Genomic DNA, 16,390 nt, shown 5'->3' with positions numbered 1-16,390 from the left:
CTGGTCAACTCCTTGTCCTGTTTCCTAATAATCTCTAGTCCAGAATTTTATCCTTTTCACTCTTTCTCTTCCCTTAATTCCAACCAGCATTATAACTCTCTACTATACTGGATTAGTTTATTAGTGGTAAAAATAAGTAAAACATCCAATTCAATCACGAATGAAGTTTTGGAACATAGATGGTGACAGAAAAAGACTAGTGGTACTGAACAGGCTTCAAATCAAAATCGTCTCATCAAAATTAAGAGCTGAGGAATGCTAAAAAAGACAGAAACTGGTCTATGATTTTACTTGATGATCCAAGAGTCCAAACTGCAATCTAGGCTTTAGGTTAATGTAAGTAGGTGTTTTAAGATATGTTCTTTAATAACTTAATAAAATTAAAATGAGCACAGTCCTAATGACTGACTCATTACCAACAGCAACAAAAAAAATACACAGGGAAACTAAAATCTGCAAGGAAAATCTCTGATATTTCTCAGTTTATGTGATAAGTCTTTAACTTTTAAAGATAAAAATACCCTATACAGGCATTCAATAGGAAGTTTCCTAATTCTTAATCCATAAAGAGTGGATCATACAATAACAGTTTGGATTATAACATGAACAGTTTTTAATTAATAGGATATCTGCAAGTATTTATTCTTTAGAGGTTTCTTTGGAAAGAAATGAACTGGATTTGTCAGATTACCAATAGAGCATAGCCTATTGACTTTTCTTATTCAACTAGAAAAGAAAAATTCAGAAGTTATCAACTTATATAGAAATAAATGTGGTAGCAGAGTTATTAGCTAATGTAAATATGAAACATTAGAAGCATGAACTGAAAAATGTAATAAATACTCTGCCTGTTGTAAGTAGTAACTACACTGGAAACAACATCTGTGAAATTAATAGACTCACAGAAGGAACCTTAGATACCATCAAACACAAAACTATGATTTACAAATTAGGAAATTAAAGTTATAGGCCTTGCCCAAGCTTATATACAGTATTATAATTTGGAGATAACATTTGAGGCAAGATATACTGATCTAGTTCAATTCATTATAATTTTTTTGTCTTGTGAAAAGAGTATCCTCCCCATTCCCCCAAGCTCCCCACACAATGATAATTTAAGTAAGAATTCTACTTTTCAGGGTGGAGGATTTTTTTAAGTCCAGTACTTTGCATAAATAGTTTTATCAGAGATTATTTAGAGTTTCTAAAAATTTAATTTATAAAAATGATTCCATATATATATGTAGAAATTATGGATTTTAAAATATCTAGATACACAGGGTTTAAGCCTTAAGAGAGGAAACATGTTCTCTTCCATTTAATATAATCCATAAACATTTTAAGAAATATTTTACAAATATTTACAAATGAGCTTCAACTCTTAATTCTTATTTTTTTCCACCCACTTGTTCCTTCTGTGAAGTTCTAGTTCCTCCCCAGTCTTTCAAATTCCGGCTAGTAAATATTCTAACGAGCCCAGCTGGACCTAGAAAGGTCCCAATGAGCAATTCTCATCTAAGTCAGATCTGTACTAGCTCAGTCCAGGACTGTGAGGACAGGGGTCTGTCTAGATGTGAAAGGTAATAATATTCTCTGTAAAAGGCAGTTTCCAGCTGTGATCAGAGCAAAGTGTTGAAAGATTTAGCTCATAATTTCAGGGATAATGTATCCAAATCACATTGGCTTTCTCATAATATCTGACTTTGAAAGGAAATTACTTATAGAGGAATTAAACTATGGAGCCTATTTCTAGTCAAGATATTATAAGCAAACTTAATAGTAACTAAAAATTGTGATATTAAAAGACTAAAAAAAACAAAAATCTCTTATTTGGCAAATACAGTATGTGGTTATTAAACACACAACAACCTATATTGGTTATATATAAAAAGGAAAATCTTGTGATCTTTTTCACTTGTGTGTAAGCATCAAAATAAAACAATTAAAATAAAAATACTTTAAAATAAAGCTCCTAAGGTACCTAAAGCTGCTTTCACTTTCTTCCAAAAAAGAAGTAAAAAAAAGCAAGGAATTAAAAAAAAACATTTTTAGTCAAATTCCATTTCAGAGTTTACCTTATTATTTTCTAATTAAACAAAATAAAGTTTGGACTTTCTCCTCCACATATATAAACTTCACTTCAATATTTAGCCTATTATACATCTGCCTATTCTCTTTGTTCTTGAAAAGAACATGAAATCTAAAGAGGCATTTAAAAAAAATTCTTCAGGAATATTGCTATTATTCCATATGCCATTACACTGCTATTTTGATAACTATCTCCTTAAATAAGCACTCACAGCACATTACTATGACTGTTGAGAACTGCTTTTACTTTAAAAAAGAAATAGTGCAGCTTAAATATGAATATAGGATTTCAGAAAATTGTATTCAAATTTTCCAAATGAAAATCAATTCCTCATAATCATAATATGTAATTTAATTGAGATATTAAATTCAAACTATCCCCAATATTTCTATATATATTTTCATCACAAGGAAGCATGAGAGTCTCAGGGGGAGAGTGTCCTCCATCGAGCCCCTCTGCCTGTTACCCTAAACTCTGGTCCTGCATGTTCAACAATCTAGCTCCATGTATCCATCTCTCTTTTTTTCCCCAAATATCTTCAATCTCTTCTCTAGTCAATTTCTTCTGCATAAATACAAAACCCTCCTTCCTTTGAGCCTAAGTTTTATCTTCTAACAGATGCCTTGCTCCTTCCCATCATCACAGCCATACATTTTGTAAGTCACCTGTATTAATGTGTGCTTATTTATTCTCTTCACTTGTCATCCCCTACAATCTGGCTTTTACCCTATCTGCTACAGAGAAACGCCTCTGGAGGGCCTCACACTGCCAAATTCAGTGTAAAATTTTCTGTCCTCGTTCTGAGTCTTGGCAACATTTTGCATTGTTCTCTTTTGAAATCTCTGGCTTTTTATTCTGGTATGCCTCCTCCTCTGACTGTTCAATAATTTTCATAGGCTTCTTTCTAGGCTTGCTTTCTAAGTTTTCTAAGCTATTTTCATTCTATTTGGATGTCTAAAACCCCTCAGATACACATTCTAGGTGGAACTCTCCCTTTCAAATTGGTTCTTCTGCCGATAGGGCCTTTCTCTGCCTTCCATCCAACCACCCCTGGAGGGGAACTGGAGTTACTTCAGTCTCTGCTCCCTCATTCATTCCCCATATGCAGATAGAGATGAGGTCCTACAGTTTCTACCTCTTAAGCCTCTCTCCAACCTGTGACTTTCTCTCTGATTGTGCTGTCATCGCACTAGCTCAGGCATCAGCATTCCTCACAATAATGATGCTGATGACTCCTAAGGGTCTCCTTACCTCTGTCACAGCTCACTCTAATTCATCCTCCGATTACTGCCAGCCTGCTCTTTCCAAACTGTTGTTTTGTCATTTCCCTGGGTTAGGTCCTACTAAGGCTCCCCACAGATTCAGAACAAAAGCCCATATTTCTCGGCAGGACACAGAAGTCCTTGATTCTTTGGATCTTCTCCAGCTTTGTCTCCTGCCACTGCCCTATAAGCATCTTATGATTTAACTGCTGTTAAGACAGAACTACTCATAGTTCTCCAAATACATATTTAATTAAAGGAATACACCACAAGGGACCTTCCAGGACTGGCAAATAGGCGTGATATCAAATTGCTCCTAAAAAACACTATTCTCCCCCTACTTCCATGGTTCCTTCGTCCTCCTTCCTTCAGTACCCGTACCACAAGGTTGGCGCTGCTTTACTTGAAAGGGAAAGATCGTTATATTTCTGATAATTAATCAGAATTTCTAAGCTGGTGATCAATAAGCTTTCAAAATAAGGGCTTGAAAGTTAACTATGAGATAATAACCAATGAAACAAACTATATAAAATCTAGGTACTATAAATTCTGCTATTTTTGAAAACAGTAACATCACTAAAAACTAAAGGGTGAACCACATGTTCTTAGAAGTCTAATATTTTGTAGTTTCACCAATGCAGAGAAATGCTATGAAAACATTACTGAGATAAAGGCTATAAAAACATTGAGAAAAAAACATCTGTACATAATACTTTCAATTACTGCTTTTTTTTCTATCAGAAATCCATAGTATTTTCTGAGCACTGATCATTTTATATACTGCTAAAGAACACAGAGGCATATAATTTTCAACTGGACACACATATCTGCTATTGCACAAAGGGTATTACCTTAAGATGGGCCTTAAAAATGTTTTCTAAGCCTCCAGGACATACCTTTTAATTAATATTCAAAATATTAATAAGTATTATTACTGCTGTAAGTTAAGAATATCTTAAGTTCTATTTAAATAAGTTTAACAAAAATCATTTGAACTAAACTTGTAAGAACAGCCGAATTTCTGTGCATCCCAGCTCTTACAAAACCTAGAAAACTAAGTTTATGTGGGATCTGAAATTGAAATATCCATTAATGATTCATCTTAAAGAGACTAGGTTAAGATGTTCCATCATTTGCAATCAGAGATTTTTATTTGGATATTTCATGAAGTATTTAGTATTTTCTCAAGTTCTTTGTCTTTTAATCCTACACCAAGAAAAAAATAAGACTAACTTGAGCAGTGTAAACAGGATCTGTGATAATTAAACACCGGTTGATGAATTCCATCCTTCACCTCATTCCAAGACTAGTTTACTCATTAATATTTATAGAAAAGTACTGATCACCAGGTAGGAACCATTCATTTTGGAGTTTGAAAGCAGTTTGCTATTTCATTTTTTAAATTCTTGGGCATCTTGTTGGTGGTAGTAATCTACATGGTATGTCATGTCAGCTGAATTATCAAGAGCTTAGATTTTTATAGTCATAAAGAATATAGAAAGAATAAAATTTAATTAAACTATGATATTTAGAGATGAAAGTTGCTCTGTGCTCTCATAAACTATCTTATTTTTCCTGAAAACACATTTTCATGTGTCAAAATAAAACACAGAGTTACGGTGAATAATAGGAAAAATACAGTGAATTTACCTGAGGAAAAAATAAGTGGGTATTAGTGAGGAGGGACTCCTGCTTTTCATGTTATTGAAAAAAACAATTGGTTGGGAGGTTCTAATAGTTCCTTTTAGGCAGTATGATAGAACAACAGACCATTAGGCAGCTATAATAATGAATTTTAAATTTCTTTTATTTGTTAAGCTAAAACTGTGCTTTGATCATTCCTAATATTGAAATACCTAAAAGCAACATTCACCATATCTGAAAGAGGAAACAAACAAAAAATTACCATTAATTGTTACTTACATTCCAAATCGCAATGTTCCAGAAACATATGTCTGCCAGTGTGCACAATAAAACATGAATGTCCCAGCAAAACAACAAAAAAACATCCAGTCAGGATTTGTCCCCAGCTGCACTGCAATACAAGTTCCAAGAACCACGAAAACTGCAAGAGAAAGATCACAATAAAAACTGAATAATCTGAAAAATCAACATTAACTGAGCCGGGAATGTTGTTAGATGAGGCAAAAAGAAGACATGCTATGAATGTACAATTTTCTCTCAGTTATTCAAGGTACCAGAAAAGCAGGATGTAATCTTTTACACCATAATTTCAATTTCTTCTACACCACATACTGGAACCAAAGGTAACTATAAAAAGGTAACCAAAAGTAACTAAAATACTTGAGCATTTTTGAAGTATTCTCCCAACTCAGTAATAGTGATACTAATGAACAGTAAAAATTCACAGACCAGAGTTAAAAAAACAAAAAAAGAAAAAGAAAAAGAAAAAGAAAACCACCCCCTGTGCCTTAGTTTCCTCATTTGTAACATGATGATAATAACCAGATAAAATGTATCAGTATTATAAGGGATTTCAAATAGTGCCTGAAACAGAGTAAACACTACATAACTGTTGAAAACAAAAAAACCAAAAAAACCTTAAGGCCTACATAATTCACAAAAGGACTTTTTAAAAAAAGATTTTATTTGTTTATTTGACAGAAAGATCACAAGTAGACAGAGAGGCAGGCAGAGAGAAGTAGAAGCAGGCTCTCCGCTAAGCAGAGAGCCCAATGTGGGGCTAGATCCCAGGACCCTGAAATCATGACCTGAGCCGAAGGCAGAGACTTTAACCCACTGAGCCACTCGGGTGCCCCAGGACTGACTTTTTTTTAGATTCATAGCTATTCCAAGTCTGCAACATAATCTTAAACGTCCACAGAATATCCATTTAAATATAAATACCACAAATTTCCTAGTCTCCCACTATTGTACTCATCTATAATTTATGAGACTTTTGATGATGACAATTATGCCCTAAGATTTTAAAAACAAGAGGTACCAAAAGAATACTACTTAGGTTTAAAAATGACTTCAGGAGGTGCCTGGGTGGCTCAGTGGGTTAAGCCTCTGCCTTCAGCTCAGGTCATGATCTCAGGGTCCTGGGATTGAGTCCCGCATTGGGCTCTCTGCTCGGCAGGGAGCCTGCTTCCCCCACTCTCTCTCTCTGCCTGCCTCTCTGCCTACTTGTGGTCTTTCTCTCTCTCTCTGTCAAATAAATAAATAAAATCTTTAAAATAAATAAATAAATAAATAAATAATGACTTCAGTAGAAATTAACATAATTTCTAAATTTCCCCTTATAGCCAATAATGAACAAATATTAACTGTATTTATAGTCTTTTGAAAACATTAAAAGTAGATATAAATCACTTATTCTGATAACTATCAAAACACCATAAACCTCTTATTCATTCCAATTTTTTTTCACATTAATTTTATCACTATTAATCATTAACATTAAAAAAAAAATCAACAATACCTGTTGATAGTGAATCACAACCATGATCAAAAAGTTCTCCCAAAGGAGAACTGCTATTGGTTCTTCTTGCCTGTTTCCCATCTATAGCATCCAAAGACTGGTAAATGAAAAGGCCACATGCACAAGCAATATATGCCCACAGAGGAGCCTATGAAACAAAAAGTTAGAAACACAAGAGTTATAAAGACATTCGTTACTATGTTTCGCTGATCTATTTTTACTCACAGGTATTTTATCTTTACTCTCCAGAGAAGAACTGCTGGTTGGAAGCTATAGGAAAGAATGCCAGGGCTATGTAATGGAAAACTTTTTGGGACAATTGGAACTATAAGAGAATCAAATTCTTTGCTTTGTAGGGGTGCTCAAGCAGATGCTGGATAACTACTACCATGTAGGTTATATAAGAGATCACACTAGGTGACCTCCATAACACTCTTCCTAACATTTAGACTCTAAGAGTCAACTAAAAAAATTATCTAGTGTAGTTGTTTCTAAACCGTATATTTCAAGATGGTTCCAGCCCTTAATTTTGTTAATACATACTGTGAATATTCAAGAAGGGGGACACAATATGCTGCCATTTTCCAAATTTATTTGAGCATGTAACGTATTTTTCAACACACCTCTTCAACCTCTTCCTAGAATAACACTAGGAAAATGATGATCTAGTACACAGAATGTTTAGAACATTATTTTTCAAACATTTTTGGACACATTTTCAAGGAACCAATTCCTCTTTTCCCAGACAGAAATCGAACCACTAATACTGGATTTAAATGTGTTAAAAAAGGAGAACTTCTATTTGACATCTTTTTAAGAATGTATAAGAGTGTTTTATATCACTTTTCACTATTTTCCGATGCCCAAGCCAGGAAAAAATTTCTATAATCACAGAGTATTTTCTCAGTATTGGTTATCAAGTTAAGCTGAGTGTTAAATGTCACAGCAGCATATTAAAACTACTCAGAGCTGCAAATAATATTTATATTCTGCATTGCAAAGAAGTTTCTCTCAAAATCTTATTTAGTTCTCAGTATTAAAGGTAAGGATCTTCTCTTAAACATTTTCTTAAAGTCGCATGTTTTAGAACACTGAAGCTGTCAAAAGGACCATAGCATAAACCAGAGTTACAAACCCTGAAAGCAATCACTGTGATTGTGTAATCATACTTTATGTGCAAGCTCACTGTACTGATAAATCTCAACTGACTAAGAACCCCACCTTCTAGACTTTGAGGCTACTACTTCTTGCTCCTAAAGGAATCTAGTAACTCTCTAGAGCTGCTCTGTCCTACACAGTAGCCATTAGTCATATTAGCTTAGATTATTAGATATATTTTTATTACTTTATTTTCAGTTTAGATTATTAGATATATTTGGATTAGTTATTTTAGTGTAGATTCACTAAAATTAAATAAAACTAAAGACTCCGCTCCTCAGCTACACTAGGCACATTTCAAATGCTCAACAGCCAGATGTGGCTCTGCGTACCACACCAGACCACAAAGACACAGACAGAACATAACCAGCATCACTGAAATTTCTATTGGACAGTACTGCTTAATAGGACTAGAAAGCTAGGGACTTTTTGGGGTCTAAACTCTGGATTTTAATGGGGGCAAAGTGTTAGTCTGAAACAGAGACAACTTCAACCATCAGTATACACACAATCCTAGGAAATGGTAAAAAAGTAATTACATATATATGAGAAAGCAAAGTCTTGTGTCTTCTGATCGTTCTTTCCTCCTGTGAATCTGCAGAATACTAAAACTAATATTTATATATTTCTTCATTGTTCCCATTGTTTACAACTCAGATTTGTTTTAGGAAGCAAGCTTTCTCACGGAGCCTGGGTGGCTCAGTCGGTCAAGTGTCTGCCTTTGACTTAGGTCATGATCTCACGGTTCTGGGACTGGATCCAGTCCCGCATTGGGCTCCTCTGCTCAGTGGGAGTCTACTTCTCCCTCTCCCTCTGCATACTGCTCTCTGCCTACTTGTGCATGGGCACTCCCTGTCTCTCTTTCAAATAAATAAGCAAAATCTTAAAAGAAAAAGAAGAAGGAGGAGGAGGAGGCAGCTTTCTCACTCAGGAATAAGCAATGGTTTTAGCTGGTTTAAGAGCCTGAGAGATACACTGCATCAATAAAGGACACATTTATCATTCAGAAAACCATCACACCCTGATAGGCAGGAAGAGAACAATTAGCATAGGAAAATAATCTTATCACAATCAGGCAATAAACTGACTTGCAAAATCTTGCAGAGATGTTCTCATATGAGTCAACTCAGGTGAAAAAATTCTAAGAAACATGGTTTTAGGGAGCTTTTGAAACAGAACTGTGGGGTTTACATACATACAAATGTGTACATATACTGAGCAAGAATGTTTCTTTTCTTTTTCCTGGGAGGACATATCAAAAACTTGTTTACATTATGTACAAAAAAGAGGAATCAGAGGTAAGAGTGTAAAGAAAAGTCAGGTAAAAAAGATTTTACTGTTTTTATACCATTCTGTTTGAATTTTTCCAATATGTAATGTTTCCCCTTTCTTTTTCAATGTCAGTAGGAGTTAACTGGGCAATAAGATTATGTATGCACAATGTGCCACTTTAATTTTCTTTCCAATCTTGCATATTAAAAGGAAAAAAATCTAAGAAATTTCTTAGCAAGTTAGATAAAAAACATTAAATATAGCAATATAAAACAGTAACAAATGAATGTTAATACAAAAAACTCCGTCTCATCATATTCCAAAAAGTTTTATTTAAACTTGATGGGAGCTCCTATTAGTAACAGCACATAGCTCAATTCTGGTTTTCCTGTTTATAAGATAGCTAACACTAATTTCTTTCATCTATCTTATGTGGCAAAGATATGTCAAACATATGTAAAATTAACAAGCTGCAAGATAAATTCTAAATTAACTTATGAAACTAAGACCAAAGTTACTAGCTGATGAGATTTAAATACTTAGTCTCAGAATTAGATCACGAGGATATTTTGGTATCCATAAAAAAAGGGCTAAGTCTACATTTCTATCTTAGAAATATGAAAAATAAGGGCTGATTTTCCTTTCTTATCTACTGTAAAGTTATTTTCTAAGAAGAATGGCAAACTCCACTGAAACCATTACGATGACATTCTTTTCTAGGAGAAAGACTGGTATCTGAAACTATTAAGAAAATATCAGTAACATAAAAAATATATGGAAACCTCACAATACCTGGAGACATGAAATTTAATATTCACCCACTGGGACAAGGCCCAAAGGAATTAGACCTAAAATGAATGAGAATGTCCCTGGGTAATGGAACTCTTTTGACTTATGGAACTCTTTGACTCCAAAACAGTTATTTAAAAAAAAAAAAAATAAGAAATCAATAAGGACTTATATAATTTGTGATTCCATATATATGTATTTTTAGAGGAAATCAGGAATAAGAGGAAGGTTGTAGGGAAGAACAGGTTACATACTTAATGTTCTTGACCAATGAAATATTAACCATTTATTGAACTTTGTATGTTAGGTACTCTAAATGGATAATTTTATTTCTCTTAATACTACAAAACAAAATTTCAAAGGATAAATAAACTGTGTCTTAGAAAATTCACATAATAGGGCACCAGGGTGGCTCGGTGGGTTAAAGCCTCTGCCTTTCGCTCAGGCCCTGATCCCAGGGTCCCGGGATCGAGCCCTACATCAGGCTCTGTGCTCCGCAGGGAGCCTGCTTTCTCCTCTCTCTCTGCCTACCTGTGATCTCTGTCTGTCAAATAAATAAATAAAATCATAAAAAAAATTAACATAATTTACTGAAGATCACAGAGATAATAAGAACATACCATGGAAGATAGCTATGACCTATTTTAATGCACTGTGATCCAAAGCCTAACTAGGATTTCTACTGTGCAGCTATAAAGCATCCAGGCATAGCCTTTGTGGGACACTACCTTCCCTAGCAGAGCACGAAACAGTGGCTCAGTCATGTTCTACCTTGATTCCTCCTAGCAGCAATTCTAAAAAGTTCTCTGTGATTAGAATAGTTTCCATTCTGGAAGTTTCTTCAAAGATTTAAAGTAATTCGAGGATTACTGTAAAAATTCCAAATCACTTAAGCACAGAGGCTAAAGAAAAGTATTATAGGGAACATGGTACCTGGTACACTCTGGGGTATTCAATAAATAACTATTAGTGGCTGAGCTATCTTTGAACTCGCTCTCAGTCCCTGATCCCCATCATGAAAATAGCTTAGGATTGTGGGAAAAACTTCCTTTGGAATCAACACACCTTCCTGTTGTTCTGCTGTATCTCTAAGGATGTGTGTGATCTGGACCAAGTTCGTCTGAAGTGACTATCAGGTCCTCAAGTAAGCCACAGATACAATAGTCCAAAGGACATGTTATGATAAAGAATCCCAGGACACATTTAAACAATCACACTGGCATTTAAGTTTCCTGATTGATATAAAGGAAGATAGTTAAGAAAATGATAAAAATTAGAAATATATTCATACAATCTGTATGGACAGGATTTGTATAGTAAAAGAGGAATTAAAATAAAAGTATTCAAGGGTGAGGAAGAAATGAACATCTGGAAGAAAACAACAAAAAAGTCAACGTGTTTTAGAGGTAACTGTGATGTTCAATAGCTATTTACTTTAAGAGCGCTATGAGGAAACAAATTAATTGATGATAACCAAAAGGAATAGAGAGTTGGAGGGCGATAATTTTATCACAAAGAACAAATCATCTGAAAAGACTACTTAAATGATTACTTACAGCTTAAAACAAGATAAGGACTATTGTGACCATTACAATTTCTTATGATTCAGAGTCACCTCTGACCCCTTTAGTTGAGGATCACCTTCTATCTTCTTGGTTACCTGGGACTGATCACTTGGATTAATAAAGGCACAATAAATGTTTCTGATTCTCTTCCATTTACCTTACTGTTTAGCTCCCTTCTTATCAAGGAGATTTTAAAACCAAAGAGATAAACATTAATTTACTTATTCTGATGAACAGTTCTAGTTTCAGTTTGGTTTTAAGTAACAGGTACAGAAGGAAAAGAGGGACCAGCAGTAAGTAGACTTTTACTTAAGGCGGCCCAGGGAGAAAGTCTTTGTCAGCAATAACTACTCTCCTTCTTAACAGCAGCTGTTGCATAATACAGAACAGGAAATGCATTCTATTGACTTTTTCTTGTATGTCTTTTGCTTTGTTAGTATAACAGAAATATGCCTGAGATCTATCAGTCACAAATATTTATAGGAAGAGAAAAGGGATATTCAAGTAATTCTTAACAGGAATGGAGAGGAAACCACTTTTGATAAAACTGATTTACAGGCGTGCCATCTCACTACTTTTTCTCTCTGGTCATCTTAAACTTTTCTAAGATTTCATTCAGCTATTAAAAAATACTTTAAAAATTCAGTCATTTTTTAAAACTTTTTTTGTATTGAGATTTACTGATTTTAAAAGGACCATCTTAACATGTTAATCCCTGATAACATTAATTTACTTACTAGAATCAGACTGTACCTTTTGCTTCTGGTTTTCATAAACAGAGGGTATAAAGCAGACTGTAGTTATAACTTTATTAATAGCATGTGTGATACAATAATACAATAATAAAAAAATTTTAAAACAGTTGATAAACAATTGTCGAATCATCTTTTCTTTAGCTAAAATGACCTAAAAATCCCAAGTACAGAGTTTTTTGTATATAACAAATGCTCCTAACTGTTAAGAAATCCATCTTACCTGCTCTGTAGCTGTGGGACAGTAGAAGACTAACAAAACGGTTGTACAGATGTTTATTGACAATCCAATGATGGTGATGAGATTTGGGGCAATCCAGGAGGGAACTCTTCCAACTAGCCATTCCCAATACCCCTGCATTAAGGGCTCCAGCAGGGACCGTCCAGCACTCTGATATCTATGTTCTTCTAGCCGCTTTAGTTGGTGTCTTGATAATGGTGGTGTAGGTAACTGAAACAATTTATTTAATACACAACCTGGAGTACTCATATGCCCGAAGCCCACAGGGGACTCCGGGTGAGAATCTCCACATCGTTTCCTTGTTGATCGATGCCCACTCATGGATCTTGGCTGTCTTATGTGAAGAGAATAATTTATTTTGTTTCACGACTTTTTTGCAGCTGGTCTTTACCTGAAAAAAGAGAAAAAGACACATCTGTCAGCCACCATTTATATCAATGTCAGTAGTAAATTAAAAAGAAAAAAAAACTGGTAACAGTAATATGTATCAAACAGATCAGAACACCAGGGATCTGCTTTTAGTTCTTGTTCTTATTAATGGTATAAGCCAAAACAAGTCCTATAACTTCACCCTCAGGCGAAAAATATTAAGGGATTTTAACAGTAATATGCTTCCTGATACCTTATAGCTTGTGTGACTTCAAAGCTCTTGCCTTTTTTTTTTCCTATCTCACACTGATTTCAGTAATATAAAGGGACAAATCTTAGAAATGACTTAGTCATTTCACATATATGGACACTGAGATCCACAGACATCCCCAAAGACAGCTAGCAAATTAGTATTAATATCAGAGGAATGACTTGAATAATATGGGTTTTAAATCAGATTTTAATTTAATGTTAATAGCTAACACTAGGCACCTACTACACACTAATGCTTCAAGCATTTCACATTTTAAAAAAAAGATTTTATTTATTTATTTGACAAAGAGAGACACACAGAGAGAGGGAACACAAACCAAGGGTGCAGGAGAGGGATAAGCTGGCTTCCCACCTAGCAGGGAGCCCGATGTGGGCCTTGATCCCAGGACCCTGGGATCATGACCCGAGTGGAAGGCAGCTACTTAACGACTGAGACACCCAGGCACCCAATAACATCATTATAAGTTACTAAGCAACATAAGAAAATGACAAGTATATTTTCAAGATTAAAGGGTAGTTCTATATATTCATCAGACTGCATGCAAAATGTAGTATTAATACTCAAAAATTAGTATGGTGACTTCAAATGTTTGAAGTGGGGAGTGCCTAGAAGAGGGTGGTAAAAATGGAAATGTGAAAGTCAAATCTCTAAGAAATTTCTATGTAGAACGAGAATCAAAGGAAAGCACTTAGGAATTAGATATGAAAGGTGAAGGAGAAGAAAACACAAATCAAGAGACTAAAAAAGAGAAGTTAGGGGGAAAAAACAGTTATTTTGGCTTGGAAGGCGATGGAAGGGGATCTGGGGATAGAGGTTAGAAAAATATAAAAGTAGCTTTTAAGTAGGTATGTTTTAGACAAGATCAAACACCTAGAGTTTAAGCAAGAGATGAAAATTTCAAGTTATCAACTCTGGATGCTAAAGTCTAGTGTTTGTTTGTTTGTTTTTGAAAGAAAAGTTCTTAAAGGGATTAAGTAGAAAGAAAAAAGGAAAATAATAAGAACTTGTGGGAAACTTGGTTATAGAGCAGAAGAAAGGGAAGCCATAAGAGGATTGGGGGGGGGGGGAGGAATCATCTCAATAGAACTGAAAGGGTAGTGGCATCAAACCAAGAGAGGTGTACTTTGATATTCTGGTAGAAAGCTATCCAGCACACAATATGAAATTCCCAGAAATGTTCCACTATGAGAATACAGAATGTGATACAAGAAGTAGGACATTTCAACAATGGACCCGGTATCAAACATGCCTAAGACTACTTCTCTCTTTTCCCATATACATCAAGTTCTAAAATTTCAGTGTCACCAAGGATCTAGAGTGACAACCAAAATATCGATCATGTGTCTCAATAATTGGTTCAGAAAATAGTTTTTTAATTATCAACTGCCTTAAATAAATTTTCAAAAATCTTAAAAGAATCACCAGTGCCACGATTTACCTAAAGTGTGAGATAAAAATACTGAAATAATTTTCAAACCAAAGCAAATTATTTCAAAGAATTCTGCCACTCACTCAACTATATCACAAAACAACTGATTAATGTCAAACAACTAGTTACAAAATCATTTTAGAGAAAGTGACAGACATAACCACCCAAAACTTAATTTTGTAGTAGTCAAATTTTCTGTAGTTAAATTAAAGGACACAGCTTCACATTTGGTGAGCTATAATAAATCAGCTTTTACAGAATTCAACTTAAACGTGGGAATAAAAAGTTTATTCATCTCAATTTGTACTTTACTATTGTAGTATTCACTTATCCTACTGTAAAAATGAAGTGACATATTGAGGGTGTTGGCTTCCTTTTGGCACTAAACGACTACAAGCAACTGATCCTAATGGTTTTAAGTTTGAGCATTTGGCAGGATTATATGATAAACTGATACCTTCCTTCTGAGTGTTTTCCCCCTCTGACCTAGATTATTATTATTTTTTTTTACCTTTTAATTCTCTCTTAGAAAAGTCTACAGTTTGACAAACCTTAATAGATCCAGCCATTACTTATTTCATACATGAAAAAAAGCCAGTGAGCTTTTAACTATTTCAATTTGGCAACATTGTTTCTGTGAAGCTACTAGCAACAAGATTGCAAATATAAATTCAGGTACATGTAGCCCAACCTACAGATATCCACTTTGGGTTTTAAATCAGATTTTAAATCGCCTTCAATACATGCCTATAGACATAGACACAGAGGGTTTTATCACTGCTATAGGTCCATCTCCACTCTTCTTCATCTGATTACATCTGAGACCCAGAGGCTACTGCAATTCAAACCATCTCAGGAAAAAACAGGAGCTTCTGAATTTTAGCAAAGGAAAAGCAAGCATATCTCAAGGGAGTGCAACAGGGTAGGTGACTATTATAGGAAGAGTGAACTTTATGTAGAAAAAGGGAAACGTGATGTGGGATGGGAATATGCAGTGGAGGAGCAAATAGTATAAAAATTATTCTAGCCACTTGAGATTTTTTTACCTAGTCAGGCTTATGCCGAAAAGCGTGAAGAGAAAATGTCCTTTTGTTGCCATACTACAAGGACCTAAAACAATTAATGTAAGGAGTTAAAATTTATTGCTGGCTAGCCTAGAAACCACCAGTCACAAGTTTTTATGAGAAAATGAATTCTAAGTTCCAAATGCATTCAGCCAACATTGAGTGCGGTAAGCAAGATAGACATCCTCCTGGTTCCCATGTCCAGCTGGAAAATAACTAAAAACAGGTAAACAAGCAAATAGCATTACACACTGTAATGGGTGCTATGAGGAAAATAAAGTGTGGAGCCAGAAAATAGTTAGGGGTGCACATTTTAGATAAGGTGGTAGGAATCTATGAAGAAGTAACATTTATATCAGATTCAGAGAATGAAAAGGACCTAGTCCAAGTAAAGGTAACAGGCCCTGAAGCAAGAAAGAGCTTGTCTTGATCAGGTGCCTTTGAGATCACTAAGGCTGGACAGCAACAAATCAGATGGAAGAGTGACATAAATAAAGTTTGAAAAGCCAGACAATGCATTTTATAGACCATGATAAAGAACTGAGATTTTCTTTTGATGTTTTGAAAAGTCATCAATGAGCTTATAAAAATTTCTATAATTTTGGTAGCACAACCTACTTATTAACTGAGGATGTGTTTTCAGAAATCGTAATAGTAAAAGTGAGTATTTTAGCTGAAAAA

General features: G+C 34.6%; 1 protein-coding gene across 3 annotated transcripts in view; it reads right to left on the bottom strand.

The window, feature by feature from the left end:
- CEPT1 (choline/ethanolamine phosphotransferase 1) overlaps positions 1–16,390 on the bottom strand; it is a 36,604-nt gene that overhangs the window by 17,423 nt on the left and 2,791 nt on the right. For all 3 annotated transcript variants that reach the window (XM_059137290.1, XM_059137288.1, XM_059137291.1), the window contains exons 2-4: positions 12,556–12,964; positions 6,797–6,944; positions 5,275–5,416 (exon numbers count right to left, since the gene is read on the bottom strand). In XM_059137290.1, the coding sequence (XP_058993273.1) occupies positions 5,275–5,416; positions 6,797–6,944; positions 12,556–12,894 (629 nt within the window). In that variant the 5' untranslated portion in view covers positions 12,895–12,964. The remainder of the gene's footprint in view (positions 1–5,274; positions 5,417–6,796; positions 6,945–12,555; positions 12,965–16,390) is intronic.

This window comes from Mustela lutreola, chromosome 10 (genome assembly GCF_030435805.1).
Source record: "Mustela lutreola isolate mMusLut2 chromosome 10, mMusLut2.pri, whole genome shotgun sequence".
NCBI classification, from domain to species: Eukaryota; Metazoa; Chordata; class Mammalia; order Carnivora; family Mustelidae; genus Mustela; species Mustela lutreola.
This window is presented reverse-complemented; position numbering and strand designations above follow the sequence as displayed.